This window comes from Lotus japonicus, chromosome 2 (genome assembly GCF_012489685.1).
Source record: "Lotus japonicus ecotype B-129 chromosome 2, LjGifu_v1.2".
NCBI lineage: Eukaryota > Viridiplantae > Streptophyta > Magnoliopsida > Fabales > Fabaceae > Lotus > Lotus japonicus.
Genome location: NC_080042.1, coordinates 19,917,188 through 19,939,763, shown reverse-complemented (window position 1 = coordinate 19,939,763; position 22,576 = coordinate 19,917,188). Strand labels below are relative to the sequence as shown.

General features: G+C 40.7%; 2 protein-coding genes and 1 long non-coding RNA gene across 3 annotated transcripts in view; 2 read left to right on the top strand and 1 right to left on the bottom strand.

Annotated features, from left to right (window-relative positions):
- LOC130737747 (uncharacterized) overlaps positions 1-22,576 on the bottom strand; it is a 36,417-nt gene that overhangs the window by 5,438 nt on the left and 8,403 nt on the right. The window contains exons 3-4 of the mRNA XM_057589596.1: positions 15,617-15,833; positions 2,230-2,375 (exon numbers count right to left, since the gene is read on the bottom strand). The gene's annotated coding sequence lies outside the window, so the exon portion shown is untranslated. The remainder of the gene's footprint in view (positions 1-2,229; positions 2,376-15,616; positions 15,834-22,576) is intronic.
- Positions 16,760-19,175, top strand: LOC130737749 (STOREKEEPER protein-like). Its single transcript, XM_057589597.1, has 2 exons — positions 16,760-17,602; positions 17,698-19,175. Exon 2 carries the CDS (start codon positions 17,960-17,962, stop codon positions 18,893-18,895), a length of 936 nt encoding a protein of 311 aa, XP_057445580.1. The 5' UTR covers positions 16,760-17,602; positions 17,698-17,959; the 3' UTR covers positions 18,896-19,175.
- Positions 19,649-22,510, top strand: LOC130737751 (uncharacterized). Its single transcript, XR_009018900.1, has 2 exons — positions 19,649-20,534; positions 20,841-22,510. It is a non-coding gene; the product is annotated as an uncharacterized LOC130737751 (long non-coding RNA).

The following is a 22,576-nucleotide window of genomic DNA, read 5'->3' as shown; positions in this document are numbered from 1 at the left end:
CATCAAGCTGCCTTCACTTTCTTCGTTCAAGACATCACCTTCTCCGACCAACTACGATGAGGTCTTGGGCCACTCGCTGCCGTGGATGGCGGCGGCGTCTTCTTTCCGCCATGGAATTTTTTTTCTGTGCATTTTCTTAAGGTAGAAAGGTTCGAATCTTGCTGGCGAATCACTTCCTACACTTCGGCGGCTGCGATTGAAATTATTCTTTTCTGGCGAATCACTTCGTGGCGCAGTCACAAGGTTTGAATCTTGCTGTATTAGGTTTTGGTGGAGGTTGGGTACCATGGAGTTTAGGGTTTTGGGTGGGTTTGTAGAGAGAAAAACGGTAAAGAAATCAGTGACAGTGCAAGCGTGTAAAGCAAAATCAGTGTTCCAACTAGAAACAAACTAAGCAGTATGGGAAAATCGGTGTTCTATTTTATGGTGTGAGACTTGTTCATGTTTCTAATTTTGAAAAAATACTAGACTTCTCTGGTTGTGAGGTTTTGGAATAATGTACTGCAACTGAAGCAGTGTATCGCTACGAGGAACAGAGTAAAAGAGTATCAGGAACAAGACACTGATGAGAGCTAGATTTGCCACCCCAACCATTAGATTTCACACCCCTAATTTTCGGATTTTCAAGTTCCGAATTATTTCGGAATCTTAGATTCCGAAATTAATTCGTGATTTTTAGTTCAAAATACATCTAACACCACACTTTTGAGTAAAAAACCACACTTTTGAGTAAAAAAGTGCTTCGGAAACCTTATTTCCGAAATATTTCGGAAACTGAGTTTCCGTAAGTGGGGTGACATTTCTAATGGTTGGGGTGCCAAATCTAATGATCGACACTGATCGCATCTACGATAATTGCTCTTGGATTTTTTAGTATGCAAATTTTAATTTTCAACAACTTTGGAACGAGACATGTCACAACATGGGTTGTCACCGTTGAGGGGCTTTAAGGAACACATGAAGAAATAAAATTAATTTTTTGATTTAAAATATTTTACCAAACACATTTTTAACTTAAAAGCATCTTTTAAGCTGTAAAAAATAGAAAATCCACAAACAACTTCTACCTTCTTTTTAAAGCTCTTATTTTTATCTTTAGCTTAAAAGTAGCTTTTAAGTTTGAAAAAAGCCGGGCCAAACGTTACCTAACATTGCAATTGAGTCTACACATCACATTTTGAACTGAGTTTGTAATCAACGTTGATAATCATCAAATAGATTTCCAGATGTAAATAAGCTTTAAAATGAAAACATTGATCTTGGCTAAGCAAACTGTTGAGAGCACTGAGATATTCTACTCTCTTTCTCCTTGTGAGGATCAGCTACTATTGTAAGAAAGCACAAGAGATAACAACACAAGGACACCAGCCCACAAGTTCATCCACTTTGCTAATGTAATAAGCAAAATAGGTCAGACAAATAAGTTAACCAGCAAAAGCACATGTTTAATTTAAGGAAGCCAATAATCACCAAGCTTAAAGATGTGCTATCTGTGCTTAATTGATATATCAATCATCAGCTTTAAGAAGAAAAGTTTTTTGTGGGATGTGATCAAAGAGCTCTAGCACATATAAAATTTGATCACATATCAGTTCATGCATTTTTTAACAGCTCATCAGGATAGACTCTTCTAGAATTCAACAGAAATATGAATAAACTAGCAAATTACTACGATATTGATTCATATCAAAGATTAAGATGAAAGGTAAGGGCATAAGTCATTCAGCTATTTCATTTAATAGCTGGTAAAGGAGAGTGGTTTATAGTTGAGCCTGCACACAGAGTAGCAAATTCTACATCCAGCAGCGGTGGAAACAGTAGATTGCCATCAACCTTTCTTTCCATCATATTAATGTCAAGCACACTTCAAGAGATGAAATCATGAAAACGTGTACTAGAGAAACTGTATAGATACTTGAGAAATACTTGTCTATTCCACAACTTAAACTATCAAATAAGGGACAAGCTATGCAGTTTATTGAATCCCAAATATGACAGCAAAATGACTTTTACTCAAGCATTAACTCAAGCTTCCATACCACGTAAATAATATAACAATTTGCAGTTAGTTCATGTCATGTTCATATCTAAATAAAATAACAAGTTTCAATTTTCTAATTTCTAAAATCCTTTATTCCCATGGATGTGAAGCTAACAGTTCATCATTAGTAAACTCTGATAATCACATCAAGAGAACAATAGGAGAATAAATTAAGAGTTTGCACAAACCCGACGCGATGTCTCAGTTCCAGGTTCTATGCGTTTCCACTTCTCCAAGAGTATCTGCTGTTAAGTGCACCTTGCCCCCGATATCTCTTTTTTTTTTTTTGAAGATATTATCGACTCTTAAGCTGGTTAAGAATCAACTGCTGAACCTGTACACACACGTCAGAAAAGGATGCGCAAATTTGGGAGGCGATGACATTTTTTTCCACCAATATTTATGCTGATTGACATATTTTAGATAGGCACATAGCAATCATAAGTATCAAGAGTCAAGTAGACTGGTATGCAAAGGGTACGCAAAATAAAATGGAGATGATCAAGGGAAAATTTATCCATCAACTTTTCAATTTACTTCCCTAATTATAAATAATTGTAAATGAGTCAAGCTCATGTCATCAGCATCTTGTCACGCATCCATAAGCATCTTCACGTTATTTAGAAATTGTGACCTCATAAGTGTGGCCAAGAGGCTACTATCAATTCACAAGCATTATTTCTGAAGTCCATTTAGTTATGCATTCACAACTAAAATGATTAAAACGACTAGAATAAACCCTTGTGCCATACATCATACAAAACTTATTGAAAAATCATGCTTATATTAGGATTGACATAAGGAAGGATCAAGCATGTTTTAAGTCCTAACATATTTAACAACACAAAGTAATACTTCAAAGGAACAATTCAGATATCAAAGTGGGATAAAAAGACAAGAAATCAGTTAAGTAGGCGATGTGAGTATTCACTATTCTTTTTTCTTTCTTAAGAAAAGGTATTGCCTAAACAAGCTCATTTCAGAGATGAAATAGGTAGCATTGTTACAAAAAGTGCGTTGTAACATGTCTGTTTTCAAGCAAAAAGTGCGTTGTTCAATCATTCAGATTTACACAAACAGTTCGGGGATCTTTTGCTGCACCAAATACGCAAGAAAAGATCAAATTTTGTATTAAAGAAAAATTTGCCACTCCTCACAAGTTATTTCATAACAAAATTGTAATAGTTCAGAGTAAAAAAGACTGAACACTCAAGGTGCTGAAGCTAAAACACATTTTAGAAAACCAATCCCTAGCCAGATATTCGTGCAGCACAATGACTATTCCATAACTATTTGGTGAAAGCCAAGGAAATTCACTTTCTACCAGATCCAACAATTCCTGCATATTAGTTCATACATATCTTCAAGCACTTATCAAGTTAGCTAACACGCAAGGAGAATACATTTCTCAATTGGAGGTGGAGATTTGCAAATTAACACCCCAAATGCTCATTTTCTATAAAAGTGGTTCAATTATAATTTCAAATAATTACATGTAAAAAGTCAAGTGTACCCAACCTAAACCCAAGCAGGCAATCAGTAAAAAACATCATTCACAAAGGTACTTAAAGAATCTAAGAACCAGGTAAACTCCTGCCATTTATCAAGTGTATTGCTGGTCACCATAATAAGCTATTGGATATGAAAGGCAAAGCAAATCGACTTTACCTTAGTTTAAATCATCATATTCACATATCAAAGTGATTAAGTTTAAAATGCTTTGAAGATTCACAAAGGAAAAGATGGTCAATTGAAGTGACAAAACAATGTCATAACAGGCAATAGACAATGCAATGCCCTGCAGTTATCAAAGAGTGAAATGGACTTCCCAACCATGTGTGTACTAGCGTATTCCATTCGTAGCTTAGTCCTTATTAGGATATCAAACTTCATAATCTCGAGCCTTAGGCCATAAAAGCACAGCACAACAAAAGCTTGAACAAAAATCAGAAACAAAGAACAAGCACACATCAAATTCGCGAATAATGCACCTTACCCTGAACTGTGTGAGTTATGCAGCAAATAAAAAGAGATATCAAATAAACCAGATATTCGTAGCCTTTAAACAAAGCTGTCCTCCAAAATTTCAAGGTTTCTAAATATTTTCTCATGTCAGTATAAGAGTGTATAAGTAACAATAGATATAAACATATCGCATAGCTTATGTGTAGTTTCTGTTATGATCTGTGCCAGCTGGAATGCCAGCTGGATACAGTTGTTAGGTTGTTAGATACAGTTGTTAGGTTGTTAGAATTCAGTTAGAATTCAGTTAGGATGTAACTGCCTAGATAGCTTCCAATGCAAGTTGGTTAATCTCCTATATAAGGAGTCTTCACTCTCTGTAATCAGTAGCAATTATCAATGAAATGATTTCAGTTTCTTCATTTTCCCTTTATTCAGATTCTCTTAACATGGTATCAAGAGCCTAAGATCCATGGCTATGGATTCTTCTTCTTCTCCCCTGTCTTCTTCTTCTTCTGTGAATTCTGTTCAAACCTTCTCTCACAAATTGAGCATCAAACTTGATGCTTCCAATTTCTATTCATGGAAACAGCAAGTTGAAGGTGTCATCAGATCACACAAGCTTCAAAGATTCGTACAAGATCCACAAATTCCAGACAAATTTCTCACTGATGAAGATCGAGTAGCAGAGAATGTGAATCCTGCATATACAGCATGGGAACAACAGGATTCGAGTTTGTTTACGTGGCTTCTTTCTACTCTATCTGCTTCAATTCTTCCTAATGTCATTCAATGTGTTCATTCTTGGCAAGTTTGGGAAGAAATTCACAGCTTCTTCAATGCTCAATCTCGTGCTCAGTCTGCACAATTGAGGAGTGAGTTGAAGAACATCACCAAGGGTTCGAAAACTGCATCAGAATATCTTCAAAGGATCAAGACTATTGTCAACACACTTGCTTCGATTGGAGAACCAGTTCTCTTTCGTGATCATCTAGAAGCAATCTTTGATGGTCTCACAGATGAATACAGTGCTCTCATGACTGTGATTTACAGTCGCGATTCCTTCTTCACTATCTCAGAGGTGGAGGCAATGGTTATCGCACATGAAGCTCGATTTGAGCGCATGAAGAAGAAAAATCTTGCAGAAACCACTGCATCGGCATTCTTAGCTCATGCGACTCCTCAATCTGTCAATCCAACTCCCATCTCGCCGGCGATTCCAGTCACTGCTCCGGTTGCTGCAGTTGCTGTTGCTCCGCCATCACCAGCAGCAGTGTGGGCTTCTCCATCAGGTTCTTTAACGGAATCTGCTTCTGGAGATCAAGGTGGAGATCGCGACCATCACTCTGGAGATCGCAACTCCAGCGGCTATGGGAGAGGACGTGGTCGTGGCAGAGGAAGGAATGTTCAGTGTTCCTACTGTAGCAAGTGGGGACATGATGCTGCCTCATGCTGGTCTCGTCCTACAGGAGTCAATTCTGTGCCCAATTCTGGTAATTCTGCATCTAACAATGGTTTTGGTGCTCAATTTCAAGCTTCTGGAACAAATTTAGGGTTTTCCCCAAATCAATTTGGGGGTTTTCCCTCTTTTGCAAATCTAGGGTTTTCTCCCTATGGACAGATGTTCCCACCTTATGGACATGGTGTCTCTGCACCTGCTGGGTTTCCACAGTGGCCTCCTTGGTGTGTTCCATCACCATCTGTTAGGCCCCGGGTTGCAATAGGGCCATTGGTACAAGACAAAGGTGGGCCTAGGACCTGGCAGGTATATTCTAGAAGAAAGAAGGGATTCACCAAGCCACCTAGCAGCTGACAGCGAAGCAAGGCACTAACAGAATAGTGAGAGAATGAGTGATTGTAACCGCAAGTGTATATGAAGGCAATGAGAGAGGTTGAGAGGCATTCTTGGATCATAGATATTTGTTAGATGGATAGGAAGCTGTGAAGCTCTCCTATTAGGAGCTCTGCTCTTGTCAGATCTAGGATCCATTTCCTTCTCTGTAATCTGCCAATTCACTATCAATAAACAATCACGTTTCAGTATTTTCCTTCAGCATTTTACTCACAGTTTCATTGTTAGGAAATAGCTTCCTAACAATTTGGTCCGACCTGCCGGATCATCTTGCCGGATTTTCTTTGCCGGAACCCAGTGAATGCCAACCAAGAGAACCACCAAGGTAGCAGTTACACAGATGGAGGCTAAAATTGATGCTCTGGAGTCAGAGCTCGCCGCGATGCGCACGACACTGACCGCGGTGACAACGGCGGTGCAAGATCTGCCAGCTACCCTGGTAGCGATGGTAGAGAAGGCAGTAGGGAAATCGGCTCCTGTGGAGGAAGATAGCGGGAATGGAAGGAACTTGGGTGGTACTGGAGGCGAATCTCCCGAGTCCGCTGAGGGTAAAGGGAGTGGATCTCGTCAGACGTTGCTGCACGGCAACGCGTTGGAGGAATTCCGTCAATCGGTCAAAAAAGTGGAGTTGCCCCTCTTCGACGGGAAGGATCCCGCCGGGTGGATCTCACGCGCCGAGGTGTATTTCCGCGTCCAGGAAACATCGCCGGAAGTGAAGGTGGGGTTGGCACAGTTGAGCATGGAAGGAGGCACGATCCATTTCTACAACTCGCTCCTCGAAGCAGAAGAGGACCTCACTTGGGAGAAATTGCGAGCTGCACTGCTGGAGCGCTACGGCGGCCATGGAGACGGTGATGTGTATGAGCAGCTCACCGAGCTCCGACAGCGTGGGACGGTGGAGGAATATATCACGGAGTTCGAGTATTTGACCGCGCAGATTCCAAAACTTCTTGACAAGCAGTATCAGAGCTACTTCTTGCACGGGTTGAAAGATGAGATCAGGGGAAAGGTTCGCAGTTTGGCAGCCATGGGAGGTGTTAGTCGAGCTCGATTGCTCGTTGTGTCCAGGGCGGTGGAGAAGGAAGTGAAGGGTGAAGCTGGGTTGGGCCAATCTCGGGTCAATCGGTTTGGCAATGCGGGTTTTCGATCTGGTAGCGCTGGGTCGGGTAAACCAGGAGGGACAGAGTGGGTATGGGTCAAAGGAGGAAGGGACATGGGCCAAAACGGTAGGCCCAATAACTCAAACAACTCCAACACAACTCGAACAGACCAAACAAAAACTGGAGGAGAGGTGAAGCGGATTGGGCCTAGGGACCGCGGGTTCAACCATTTAACCTACCCTCAGTTAATGGAAAGGAGACAAAAAGGTCTCTGCTTCAAATGTGGTGGCGCATACCACCCAAATCACCAGTGCCCCGACAAACACCTCCGAGTGCTGATTTTGGAGGAGGGCGACGACGATCCCGGTGAAGGCAACATTCTAGCAATGGAGATCAATGAGGAAGACAAGGAGACCGAAGGGGAATTGAGTATAATGAGCTTGGGGAGCATGTCACCAGAGGAAGTCCCTCAAACCATGAAGCTTGTGGGAACCATCAATGGCGTCCCGGTGTTGATCCTGATTGATAGCGGTGCTACCCACAATTTCGTGGATAGTCAGCTGGTTCGCAAGATGGGCTGGGCAATTACGAAAACTCCTCTTATGACGGTAAAGATGGGGGATGGTTTTCGGTCTCAGGCACAAGGTCGCTGTTCCGGGTTGAAAATTGAGATGGTTGGGTATCAGCTTGAATGTTCTCCCCAATTGTTTGATCTCGGTGGTCCTGACATTGTGTTGGGTATTGAGTGGCTCCGCACCTTAGGCGACACCATCGTGAACTGGGAATCGCAAGCCATGAGTTTTTGGAGTGGGCATCAGTGGGTGAAGTTGCAGGGTGTTCAACCCGGAAAAGAGAGTCTGGGTTCTTTGCGGAGCCTCCTTACCACAGGGCAGGGAAAAGAGCAGGGAATTGTACACCCGCATCAGGACCCAGTTTCATCTTCAGGGTCAGAGCTCACTTCGATCCAACAGGAACAATTGGAATCGCTATTGCTACGATTTGATGAAGTATTCCAGGAGAAGTATGGTTTACCGCCGGGAAGGGGGAGAGAACACCGTATAAACATCCAAGAAGGTGTTGGACCAATCAATGTCAGGCCGTATCGATACCCACACCACCAGAAGAACGAAATTGAGAAGCAGGTTCGCGAAATGCTGGAATCTGGGATCATACGGCAGAGCACGAGTGCTTACTCCAGTCCTGTAATCCTTGTCAAGAAGAAGGATCAGACTTGGAGAATGTGCGTGGATTACCGAGCGTTGAATCGAGTCACCATTCCCGATAAGTTCCCCATTCCTGTCATCGAGGAACTGCTCGATGAACTCCATGGATCGCGTTTCTTTTCAAAACTCGACTTGAAGTCAGGGTACCACCAGGTTCGGGTTCAAGCTTCAGATGTGCACAAAACCGCTTTTCGCACACACGAGGGACATTACGAATATTTAGTGATGCCGTTTGGCCTCATGAACGCTCCCTCCACTTTTCAAAGCCTCATGAATGAAGTTTTCAGATCAATGCTGCGCCGGGGAGTACTAGTCTTCTTCGATGATATCCTCGTCTATAGTCAGACATGGGAAGACCATTTGAGCAAATTGGAGCAGGTTCTGCAACTCTTACGACTTCACTGCCTGACTGCAAACCGGAAGAAATGTCAGTTTGCGACACAAACGGTGGAATATTTGGGCCATTTAATCTCTGAAAAGGGAGTTTCAGTTGACCCCAACAAGGTGGCAAGTGTGGAAGCGTGGCCCATTCCCAAAAATGTCAAAGGAGTTCGCGGGTTCTTGGGGTTAACGGGCTATTATCGCAAATTCATCAAGGATTATGGGAAGATAGCTAAGCCTCTCACCGATTTGACGAAGAAGGATGCGTTTCATTGGGATGAAGCAGCTCAACGTGCATTTGATGAATTGAAAACTAGGCTCATTTCTGCTCCGGTGTTGGTTTTACCTGACTTCTCCAAGGAGTTTCGTTTGGAGTGTGATGCCTCTGGTATAGGACTCGGAGCCATTCTGTTACAGGGGCAGCATCCAATAGCTTACTTCAGTAAAGCTTTGGGTCCACGAAACTTGGCTAAATCAGCATACGAGAAGGAACTCATGGCAGTGGCTCTCGCCATCCAACATTGGAGACCGTATTTGTTGGGTAGGAAATTTGTGGTTACCACAGACCAAAAGAGCTTGAAGGAGCTGTTGCATCAGAAGCTGATTACAGGGGACCAACAAAACTGGGCTGCTAAATTGTTGGGGTACAATTTTGACATCGAGTATAAACCAGGGAAAACCAACAAGGGGGCTGATGCCTTGTCACGGATAGAGGACACGGGGGAAATGAGTGCTCTGATTTCTTTCCCAATCTGGAATGAGCATTCGGAAATTCAATCTGAAATTGATAATGATACACGTTTGCAGAAAATCATCAAGGAGTTAGACGCTGACCCGCAAGCTCACCCTGGCTATAAGGTCCACAAAGGGACTCTGTTTTACCACGATCGCTTGGTGCTTTCGTCTTCTTCAAAACTCATTCCTAAGATGATCATGGAATATCATACCACTCCTCAAGGTGGACACTCGGGTTTTCTGCGCACCTATAGACGTTTGGCTGCGAATCTATATTGGCAGGGAATGAAAAATACCATCCAAGAGTTCGTTCGCAGTTGTGATACCTGCCAGCGGCACAAGTACCTTGCCGCATCACCTGCAGGTCTCCTCCAACCTCTGCCAATTCCCAATCAAATCTGGGAAGATGTTTCCCTTGATTTCATCACGGGCTTACCTCGTTCGAGGGGATACGAAGCAATTTTTGTGGTTGTGGATCGCCTTTCAAAGTACTCTCACTTTATTGCAATCAAGCATCCATATACCGCTAAAAGCATGGCGGAATTGTTCACCAAGGAGATTGTGCGTTTACATGGGCTTCCTTCTTCAATTATCAGTGATCGTGACCCTCTGTTTGTGAGCCACTTTTGGAAGGAAATGTTTCGTTTGCAAGGTACTCAATTGAAGCTCAGTTCTGCATATCACCCAGAAACTGATGGGCAAACCGAAATCGTGAATCGCTGCCTGGAAACGTATCTGCGTTGTTTTGCTGCTGACCAACCAAAGACCTGGGTGACATGGCTTCCCTGGGCAGAGTATTGGTACAATACTTCGTACCATTCTGCGACACAGTTGACTCCGTTTGAAGCTGTGTACGGACGGAAACCGCCAGTGCTCACGCGATGGGCTTTTGGCGAAACCAGGGTGGACGCAGTACAACGTGAACTGTTGGATCGTGATGAAGCCCTTCGCCAATTAAAGCAGCATCTGCTTCAAGCTCAAGCTCGTATGCAGACTCAAGCTAATTCCAAGCGCCGGGATCAATCTTTCGCGGTCGGGGAATGGGTTTTTGTCAAATTGCGAGCTCATCGCCAACTCTCAGTTGCTAATCGGGTCCATGCGAAGCTTGCCCCTCGCTATTATGGCCCTTATCCCATTATGGAGCGGATTGGTGCCGTCGCTTATAGATTGCGTTTACCAGAAGGTTCGCGGGTTCATCCCGTGTTCCATGTTGCATTATTAAAGAAAGCTGTGGGTCAATATGAGGTGGCTCCTGAATTACCTGACCAGTTAGATGGGGATGAGTTACCGGTTGTGCAACCAGCTAACATCCTAGCCTCACGCGTGGTGCATTGTCACGGGAGTGATGTTCCTCAGGTTTTAGTTCATTGGCAGGGGAAAACCATCGAAGAAGCCACTTGGGAAGACACGGTCACCATTCAAAGCCAGTTTCCTTCCTTCCACCTTGAGGACAAGGTTGGTTCTGATGAAGGGAGTATTGTTAGGCCCCGGGTTGCAATAGGGCCATTGGTACAAGACAAAGGTGGGCCTAGGACCTGGCAGGTATATTCTAGAAGAAAGAAGGGATTCACCAAGCCACCTAGCAGCTGACAGCGAAGCAAGGCACTAACAGAATAGTGAGAGAATGAGTGATTGTAACCGCAAGTGTATATGAAGGCAATGAGAGAGGTTGAGAGGCATTCTTGGATCATAGATATTTGTTAGATGGATAGGAAGCTGTGAAGCTCTCCTATTAGGAGCTCTGCTCTTGTCAGATCTAGGATCCATTTCCTTCTCTGTAATCTGCCAATTCACTATCAATAAACAATCACGTTTCAGTATTTTCCTTCAGCATTTTACTCACAGTTTCATTGTTAGGAAATAGCTTCCTAACACCATCACCATCATCATATGGTTCCTCTTCTAATCTCATGCAACCACCACAAGGATTTTGGAATTCACCTGTTCCAGCTTACAATCAGAACCCTATGCAGCTTACACCTGCAATTCAAAGGCCTCTACAACAACAATCTCAACAAGCTGCACGACCACAGGCATTGCTAGCTGCTGTTCCAGCACAGGCTCCGTTTCATTCTACCTCTCCAGTGACCTGGTATCCAGATTCAGGAGCTACTCATCATGTCACAAATAATCCAACAGTGTTCGTGGATAACTCACCAATGGCCACACAAGAGCAGATACACATGGGGAATGGTCAAGGTCTTCCAATTCAGTCCATAGGTACAGCCACTCTCTCTTCTATCTTTAATCCTCAAGCTGTTTTACTTCTTAAGAAACTTCTTCACGTTCCCTCCATAACCAAAAATCTTGTTAGTGTTAGTAGGTTTGCAAAAGATAATAATGTTTTCTTCTCTTTTCATGCAAACTACTGTTGTGTTCGCCATCAGGACACCTCTGAGCTTCTTCTCACAGGAAGTGTAGGAGCTGATGGCTTGTACTACTTTGATGGTCCACTCTCCCAGGTCTCTTTGTCTTCACATCCAGCAGTTCAAGTCTCTCAGTTCCAGGCTTCTTCTTCACCTGGTTTATCTTCTCAGTCTAGCATAAATAAGGCAGTTTTAGCCACTACTTTGACCTCAGGATCTGCACCTGAAACTTGCAGTAGTAGTAGTTCTTTGTCTTCAGTTTCTGTACAATCTAGTAGTAATGGACAGGAATCATGTAATAGTAGTAGTACATCCATTTATGATTTGTGGCATTATAGGATGGGTCATCCCCATCATGATGTTCTTAAGAACACTCTATCATTGTGTAATATTCCAATTCCAAGAAATAAAAGTGTCTTCTCTTTTTGCAAAGCTTGTTGTTTGGGAAAGTCTCATAGATTACCATCTTTTTCTTCTACTACCATATATACTCAACCTCTCGAGTTAATTTTTGCTGATTTGTGGGGACCAGCCTCCATAGAATCCTCATGTGGTTTTTCCTACTTTCTAACATGTGTAGATGCTTATTCCAAATTCACCTGGATTTTCCCCTTAAAGAAAAAATCAGAAACCTATGCTACCTTTGTAAATTTTCAGTCTATGGTGGAGTTGCAATTTCATCATAAAGTCAAGAGTGTGCAAACTGATGGGGGTGGGGAATTCAAACCTTTGATCTCACATTTTCAGTCTCTTGGAGTTGTGCATAGAGTCACTTGTCCTCACACACATCATCAAAATGGGAGTGTGGAGAGAAAGCATCGTCACATAGTGGAAACTGGTCTTACATTGTTAGCTCATGCCAATATGCCACTTCATTTTTGGGATCATGCTTTTCTAACTGCTACATATCTCATAAACAGGATGACCACTACTACTCTAGATGGTGAAAGTCCTTATTTTAGATTGTATAGAAAAATTCCTGATTTCAAGAGTCTTAAAATTTTTGGTTCAGCTTGCTTCCCTTTTCTTAGGCCTTATAATTCTACAAAGCTGTCCTTGCACTCTAAAGAATGTGTTTTCCTTGGCTATTCTTCCAATCACAAGGGCTACAAGTGTCTAGATCAGTCAGGTAGGATCTTTGTTTCTAAAGATGTTCTATTTCATGAACATCGATTCCATACTCTGAGTTGTTTTCCACACAATCTGCATCACCTATTTTCTCCTCAGATCTTCTATGTCCAACATCTCATATCCCTTTAGTCTCTTCAACACTATCTCAGTCACCTCCACAACATTCTGTCTCTTCTGGAAGTCTTGATCATGGCTCCACTGCATCTGCCATTGCACAACCTACTACTCAAGCAGTGTCACCTGCTGCTGCTGTTCCAGATTCTTCACCTACAGCTGCTGTCTCAGATCCTGCACCAGTACTCAGCTTACCTTCACAGCTTGCATCCTCATCAGATTCTGGTGTAGCTTCTCGTGGAGAGTCAGCTGCAACCACAATTCCAGTGGTTCATAACAGTCACCCTATGCAAACAAGGGCAAAGTCAGGGATAGTGAAGCCAAGGCTTCATCCAACATTGTTGCTCACACATATGGAGCCAACAACAGTAAAGCAAGCTATGAAAGATGAGAAATGGCTACAGGCCATGAAAGAGGAATATGACGCTCTTATGAGCAATGGAACTTGGTCACTAGTTCCACTGCCAGCTCACAGAAATGCAGTAGGTTGCAAGTGGATCTTTAGAGTTAAAGAAAATCCAGATGGCTCTATTAACAAGTACAAAGCTCGCCTTGTTGCTAAGGGCTATAGTCAAGTTCATGGTTTTGACTATTCGGAGACCTTTTCTCCTGTAGTTAAGCCTATCACAGTTAGGCTAATTCTCTCTTTGGCAATTTCAAGAGGCTGGAAAATTCAGCAATTAGATGTCAACAATGCCTTCCTCAATGGTGTGTTGGAAGAGGAGGTCTACATGACACAACCACCTGGTTTTGAGCAAGGGGACAAGCACTTGGTGTGCAAATTGCACAAGGCCCTCTATGGTCTCAAGCAGGCTCCTAGGGCCTGGTTTCATAGATTAAAAGAGGCTCTACTTCAGTTTGGTTTTCAAGCCAGCAAATGTGATCCATCCTTGTTTACTTACTACACACCTCAGGGTTGTATCTACATGCTAGTCTATGTGGATGATATAATCATCACAGGAGCTTCTATGACTCTCATTCAACAACTGGTAGACAAGCTTCACTCTACATTTAAGCTCAAACAGCTAGGCCAACTAGACTACTTCTTGGGAGTCCAGGTCACTCATCTGCCCAATGGAACATTATTACTAAATCAGTCCAAGTACATTTCAGATCTTCTTACCAAGGCAAATATGCATGAAGCAGTAGGCATATCTACACCTATGGCATGTGGTGAAAGGCTTACAAAGCATGGTGGTACTGTTCTCACAGATCCAACACTCTACCGAAGTGTTGTAGGAGCCTTGCAATATGCCACAATTACACGGCCTGAGATCTCCTTTGCTGTAAATAAGGTGTGTCAGTTTTTGGCTGAGCCTCATGAAGAGCATTGGAAGGCTGTCAAGAGGATATTAAGATATCTCAAAGGGTCTATCACTCATGGTGTTCTTCTTCAGCCGTGTTCTCTCAGGCAACCTCTACCCTTGACTGCATTCGGTGATGCAGACTGGGGATCTGATCCAGATGATAGAAGATCTACCTCTGGATCATGTGTTTTTCTAGGGCCTAACTTGATTTCTTGGACTGCCAAGAAACAAACATTAGTGGCCAGGTCCAGCACAGAGGCTGAGTATCGGAGCTTAGCTAACACCACAGCTGAACTCATGTGGGTCCAATCTCTTCTAACTGAGCTTCAAATCCCTTTCACAGCTCCCACAGTTCTATGTGATAACATGAGTACAGTTCTTCTTACTCATAATCCAATCCTGCACACTAGAACCAAGCACATGGAGATGGATATCTTCTTTGTTCGTGAGAAAGTCCAAGATAAGAGTCTACTGGTTCAACAAGTTTCTTCTGAACATCAAAGAGCTGATATTTTTACTAAGGCACTTTCTCCTACAAGGTTTCTTGCATTAAGAGACAAACTGAATGTAGTAGACAAACATAGGTTGTTGTCTACTCCTTCAGTTTGCGGGGGTGTATAAGAGTGTATAAGTAACAATAGATATAAACATATCGCATAGCTTATGTAGTTTCTGTTATGATCTGTGCCAGCTGGAATGCCAGCTGGATACAGTTGTTAGGTTGTTAGATACAGTTGTTAGGTTGTTAGAATTCAGTTAGAATTCAGTTAGGATGTAACTGCCTAGATAGCTTCCAATGCAAGTTGGTTAATCTCCTATATAAGGAGTCTTCACTCTCTGTAATCAGTAGCAATTATCAATGAAATGATTTCAGTTTCTTCATTTTCCCTTTATTCAGATTCTCTTAACAGTCAGTTCGTAGCTTTATCAGAGAAAATAACTTTTGTTTGGACTGACAACCTCTAGCAATGGTACTAAACACACACAGCGATAAACCATATAGACAGGAATTCAGATAGATAAACAGTCACAACTCAGCACAGCCATCATTAATTTCAATCTCTCAATGAATCATAACTTAACAGGAAATGATCCAAAAAAATACACAGCCATCGACCAAAGTATGAAAAATTGAACTGCGAAAAAGCCCAGAATCTAACAGTTAAGCAGCAGTTTTAAGATAACATTGACCCAATTTCAAGTGCAGATATTAGCCATTTTCAATATACCAAATCATGGAAAACTCTCATATCAGACAATTGAGGAAACAAGATAAAGAAGCTTCCAAATTAACCAAAATTCTTGCTCAACTAAATGTGAAGTCAATTATTCATCTTTAACATCAATCACTTGAATAATTATGTGAGGAAAGCAAACGAGAATTAAAAGGGGAATTAGGCAAACCAGACGCGATATCTCAGTTCCTTCTCCTTATGCAGTAAATCCCCCACAAGCATTGTTCTCCTTAGAGGTATCCTTATCTTCCTCAATATCCGGTAATATGTTTTGACTGCTGCAACTATCATTAAGTTGCAATGCTGGCCCTTTCATTTAATTTACTCCCCTTTATATAATCCCATGCACCTCATGAGTATCCGAAATAAAGAGGTAATCAGCAATCCTGGGTCCAATCAGTAAACAGTCACCAAAAAAGTGTTTATTAATGCTCTAGAAGAAACAAAGAATTAGGAAAACTCCCGCAAGTTGATGCGTGATGCCAATTAGCGAATAAAACAACCAATTAAACAGGAAACAAGATAATGGAACTAAACTCAGCTACATAACAACAACTTTTATTGCAACATTTTCTTTGTAACCGAAACCTACTGTATCCCCCTTTAGATAGGAGGTCCCTGCAACATATGGTGTCAATCCCATTTTCTTATAGGAACTATTCTTCTATTTTAATTACCAGCACATTATATTGTCATCTAACATCAACATGTTCTTTCTCATTTGAATCCTTACTGTATGTAAATTCCGACTTTAAGCAATCATCAGAGAACAACACACTTTAAAATTAAGAGATTCATAACCAGAAGTTGAACACTCAAGCAAAGTATTAAAAGTAAAGCGAATTTCAGTTGAGCAGTTCATCAAACACTTAGCTTGCCTGAAAACTTTCAGAATTATTGAGGAATATCCAGTTAGTCATTTCATCGAACAGTTCGCAAGCATCACAACTTCAGTAAAAACATTGAAAGCAATATAGAGAAATGAAAAAGTCTGAGTTAGAATGAAAGAATGGTTCTCTGAAGCGTTTCACCAGATGCACGCCACACACTCTGTGAATGCTCATCATTCTACCTCGATCCTCTGCCTGATTCTCCCAAAGTTATATTTGACTTATTGATGACAACGTTAAAAATTAATTGCCGTTACAATAAAAAACTTTTGAAATCCAATTAATTATATTTTTATCATTATTCATTATAAGTACTAAATTAGAAAACCCCTTTTATGTACCAAAAAAAAAAAGGCTTAATTGCACTTTTGGTCCCCCAACTATGGCCTTCCTGCGAAAATCGTCCATAAACTTCAAAATTAGCAAAACTCGTCCCTCAACTATACACACAGTTGCACTTTTGGTCTTCCGTTAGCATTCCGTCAGAAATCTAACAGATTGGGACTAGTGACGGAGATAATCCGTCACAATTCACAATCCAGTCACCAAATTTCTTCATCTTCCTCAATATAACCACCACTCATCCTCCCCCTCCTCATTCCTCACTTTCTCCATCTTCATCAACCTCAATCCCTCATCCTCCCCTCCCTTCTCCTTTCATTCCTCTTCACCACTACCTCCCTCAACCATCAACACAAACTCTCCATACTGAAATTGAATTGGAGCGGATTGCTGGAGAGAAAGGGGTTTTGGGTTTTTCTTCAACACTCTTTGCAGATCCCATTTTCTCATCTCCTCATGAAATTAGAAATCCATTTCACAACCCAAAAGAAGGAGTTGCAGACCTCTCCCTCCATATCTTCATCTCATCTTTCTCACTCGCACCTCTCCCTCCACCGAACCCACACCAGCAAACCACAACCCAGAACCACCTCTCCCTCCACCAACCCCACCCCTCCCCAGAAACCCAACCGGAACCCACCCCAAACCCCACCCAGAAACTGAGCCCACAAACCCCTTCTTCCCTCTCACAATAGATCTACCATAACTGAGAAAGGAAAACCAGAGAAGAAAATCCAAGACTTTTTTTTTTTTCAAATCTCAAACCATTGTTACAGATACAGCTTCAACCTATCATATGGTGTCTGGAGAGGGGGAGCTCGAAGCTTGTAACCCAGAAACCCGACCAAAAACCCAGAAACTTTGAAGCTTTGAACGAGAACCATGATCTACAGAAGAGGAGGAGGAAGAGGAAACGGATTTAAGTGAGCTTCTTTATTTTTTCAATTAAAATACTATTTTTTCTCAATTTTATTTTTTCTTTATTTTTTAATTCATTTTTAACGGAATATTCTGTTAGTTTTCTGACGGAATGCTAACGGAAGACCAAAAGTGCAACTGTGTGTATAGTTGAGGGACGAGTTTTGCTAATTTTGAAGTTTAGGGACGATTTTCGCAGGAAGACCATAGTTGGGGGACCAAAAGTGCAATTAAGCCAAAAAAAAAAGAAAACCCCTTAATCCTATAAAACAACACATTTGTGTGACACACTATTCTACTCACAGTCGTTTCTTTTTCTTCTACTCTGCTCCCAAACCCAAAATACCAAATCACCGTCCTCCATGGCAAAGAAGGAGCAGAAACGCCATTCTCCTCTCCCTGTCCCAGATCCGTCTTCCTCCTCCGATTCAGAGGAACAACATGCAGCAGCAGCAGCAGCAGCAGCCGAGGAAGAAGAACAAGAACAAGTTCAAGTTCAGGTTTCGTCTGAGGAGGAGGATGTGGAGGAAGAACAACAACCCCAACCCGATGCCGACTCCGACTCCGACTCCGACCTGCCCCCAACCGCTCGTAGATCGGAAGCCAAGCGCGCTGCCGAGAACAATGCTGACGCCGAACGGGCCACGAACAAGAAGAACAAGGCTGTCGTTGTCGACACCGTCGACGCTGACGCCAAGAAGCGGTTTCTGAGAGTGTGGAGTGTTGAGGATGAGACGGCCATTCTGAAGGGCCTTGCTGAGTTCATTTCGAAAACAGGGAATGACCCGTTGAAGTACGGTGATGCATTTTACGATTTCATGAAGGATTCGCTTCAAGTGAATTCTAACACCAAGCATCTCATGCAGAAGGTTCGGAGGCTCAAGTACAAGTTTCTGAATCATGTTGATGGAACCTATTTCCACAAAGACCACTTTGATTTATGCAAGATTATATGGGGGAGTCCTGAAGCCAAACCCAAAGTCAAAGCTAAATCCACATCCAAATCCAAATCCACTAACACTGCAGCAGCAGAAGAAAAGCCAAACTCCGAGCAAGGGGTGGACAGTGATGTACTTTTGAGGAGTTTAATGATTGGTTATGAGAATATGGGTGTGAAACTGAATGAAGATGTGGTGAAGAAGGGATTGGAGTTGATTGGAGCATCTAAGAGGGCTGAGTTGGCGGGAAGGTGGAAGAAGATAGAGGTTGCGGAGCTGGAGCTGTTTGCTAAGCGTGCTCAACTGATTGAGGAGCAGACTAGGTTGATTTTGGAGGCGAACAAATCATCAAACAATTAGGATTGTGTGTGGTATAGCAATAGCTTCTTATATCCTCTGTAATTTATTTTGTAGCTATTGGATAGTCGAGCTGTTTAACTTTTAGCAGTATGCAAAATAGTCTGGTTTAAATTTTAACTTGATTGAGGAGCAGACTAGGATCATTTTGTTGGCCTTTGTGTGTGGTAGTGGACTAGTGGTATAACTTTTTGGATGCTTGTAGTTTATTTTGCAACTATCATTGTTGATTAATTGATATCATATAGTTGTTGACCATTGAAAATGAAAACTACTCTTGTCATTGACTGTCTTTTTGTTTTGTTTTTTTTTTTCAATTATCTTCTTGATGATAGTTTATATATGACAGAAAACGAAAGCATGAGCTAGACACTGTGTAGATACTTCTGTTGTAATTGAATGCTATCAGGGTTCCAAAGCTGATATGGTTCTTGTTCAAAGCAATCACTACAGGAAAAATTTCCTTTAGCAACATTTTAGTAGCAGCAATAATGTTATCGTCGCTAATTTAATCACAAAATTAAAAGATTTGTTTTAGTTAGAAACTAGTCGGTAATAATTCATCTGCAACGGCAATTAGAGAATATATCCACCAAAGACCCACCGCGACCTCGCTTTTTCCCCTCATATCCCTCTGAAACCATTTCTTCCACTCGCTGAACCTTGATGCCAAGAACGAGTACGAGATGATTCAGAACTACAAGGTCCTTCAAGATGTCTTCAAAAAATTCAAAATCACCAAGGTAACTTCTCTCTCATTCAAATATCTTTGTTCTTGCTCTAGTATGCATCTTTTGTAGTTATCTCTATGCATTTTAAGAAAATTGAATCTGGATTTTGATTGTGTCCCTGTGATTCGGTAAAACGCTGCAATAAATTTCCTCCATTCTTTGGATGCTCTTTTTTGCTATCTCATCAATGTTGATTGTGTCGAGCCAAAAGTTAGAGGGAGGGGATGACCATCAAAATATTAATTTAAGTTTGGTTCCTAGTTAGTGTGTTCATTCTAATTAATGCAGAAAATTGGGGATTGGTTAGAGAACCTTTCTTTATTATTTTCTATTTAAGTTGAGTTCATCTTCTTATGTATATCACTCGTCTGATTAGTAAGTAAATTACAAAGTCATATGTATATGTACATACGGTAGCTGTATACCTGAAATGTATGTCTTAATTTTTGTTATGATTTGTAAATATGATACAGATTTTTAATAAGTTTCCAAGCTCTCATGTGCTACTTGTCTATCTGTGTTTCAAACAGATGTTGTTAGGATGAATTGTATGTGATATTTCTGTTACATGTGATATTGTATGTTGGACTTGATGCCTTCTACATTATTAGTAGAATGGAAATGTTATATTCATTGTGCCACTTTCATCATCGCCATTTTTCTACTTGCACTATATATACCATATTGACCTGATTTGTGCCTTCACCATTTGATACAAACCACTTTGAGTCCAGAATATTACTAAACATGTTCAAGACTGTAATTAAGAGTGCCATTTTCTTAAGTTTTTGGTTAACTTAGTTCATTCTCTCATTCTTCTTATTTTTGCTTGTGGGATTTTCAGATTTTACCCTGGGAAGGAGCTTAATTGCACCGCTTTGGGAAAGATTTTGTTTGCTTGAAATTCAAGAGTATGTTCTTCTTTTTATTCTCTCTTCTTCTTCTTTTTATATTAATTGCATCATCCTTTCAGCACAATGCCTATCTTATCCTTTTATCCTTGTTGATACCATTCAGCTCCTGGCAGTAGGTTCTCTGATATCAATTTGATAGAAACTATGTGATTTAAAAACAAACTGCTACTTTTTTCATATGAAATTATGGTGCTTGTGATAGTTCTTTTACATGTAGGAACCCATACATTTTTATGTCAATATTTTGCTTGTGTCAGTAGTTACATTGAGTAAGCTTACATGTACTATACTTTTATTCTTCAGGAACATTGGTGGGGTTGTATGTTCTGAGAATTTTGTTGCTTAATTGGTGGTCTACTTAGAGAGAGTGTTTTGAATGGTAGTCTCAGTTTTGAGGGGCACTATAAAGGTGGGTTCTTCATTTAGGGAAATCACCAAGGTAATTACTGTATTATTTTATGATTCCAGGATTCAAGCTTCTGATTTGCTATTAATTTCTTCATTTTGGGAGATCAATGACACTCACATTTAAAAGAACTCAATGTATGCATGCAAAGATGTTTCAATAGTGAGTTAGCATAATTGTTACTTAGATAAGTCACTTAGTTATGTTTGATATAGTTACTAACTAAATGTAAGCATGCAGACTGTATATAATAGCTGCACCTTGTATTACAGATCTAAGAGAAACACACTAATCATTTTCCTCTCCGAATTCTTAGACTGTGATAACAGTTTTTTTTTTCTTTTTATTTGTTTCCTAATAGAACCCGTGGGATATCTTTGGGCCAAAAGAGTCACATATAACTTCAATTATCTTTTAGTGAATACTTGGAACATCTCAAGCTCTTCGTTGATAAGAAGTGAGTGGTTTTTTATGTTACTCTAGCTCTTTTGATTAGTTTCATGTTAACTGCACTTGGAATACCGCTGACTGGTGAGAGAATTAGCTCTGTTTTGTTGTTGTCTTTTTTATCAGTTATGGTATTTTGTCCACTCCTATCTGCTTCAACTTAAAGTGAATAGGTCCAGTTTTGAATTAGCTCTAGCTTGTAGCTTTTTCAACTTAGGTGAGTATGTAGAAGAAGACTTGTAATTTTTCTATGATCATTTTCACTTTAGGGATTCTTACACATTTCCACCTTACCCTGGGCTTTCTGAGTTTAATGTTGTATTTTGTGCTTGAAAGGTTCTTAATGGAAAGAGAAAGTAGAGTCTGGAAGTGGAACTTTAGCTGTGCTACAAAGCTCAGTCCTGAGTATCTTAGCAGCTAGTTGTTGAAACAGCTGAATCCAGAGCTTTGAAAGCTTTGATTCAAGCAAAAGAAACTGCAATGGTTGAACTATAAAAGGAGTTGACAGAAGTGAGATTGCTTACTATTCCCTTGTATGTTTTTTCTTATCTTTTGTGCCTTTATCTTCATGGGTCAGTGTATTCTAATTAGTTTGTTGCATGTTTTGTTATAGCTTTGTCACGTCTAAATCAAATATTTTCTTTTCTTTTACTTATAATTTGAGTCCCCCTTGTAAGATAAGGAGTTTTGGATGTGGTGTTTTTAGTGATATGGTGTCCCTACATATCCCTTTGAAGTTTGAAGTTAGATGATTTTGTTCTATCCTAATTGTGTTGCTCTGCTGCATATTAACAAGGAATCCATGTGATTGATGATAAGTCTAGTGGAGCTTTCACTTGTTAATCACCTCAACATACCCATGAAGATGAAGATGAAGATGAAGATGAAGATGAAGATGAAGATGAAGATGAAGATGAAGATGAAGATGATCATTATACCTCATTTTAATATGTTACTCATTTTCTTTGCTTTTAAGTATTAGATATTTGGACATTTAATTTTTATAACATTTAATATTTTGCTTTGCTTTTAAGTCTTAAATACTACCCCATTTATATGTACCCTATTTTTCCACACTTGTTTGCTTATGTTTCAATTTTAAAAAATTGTCTATTGAATAGATTTGCATGCATTTAAGAAATTGTCTCTATTAATTCCTTGTGAATATAGAAAATCATTAATAAAA

What these genes read in the sequence shown, in the direction of transcription:
- LOC130737749 (XM_057589597.1), top strand. Translation starts at nt 17,960, where the DNA reads ATGGCAAAGAAGGAGCAGAAACGCCATTCTCCTCTCCCTGTCCCAGAT.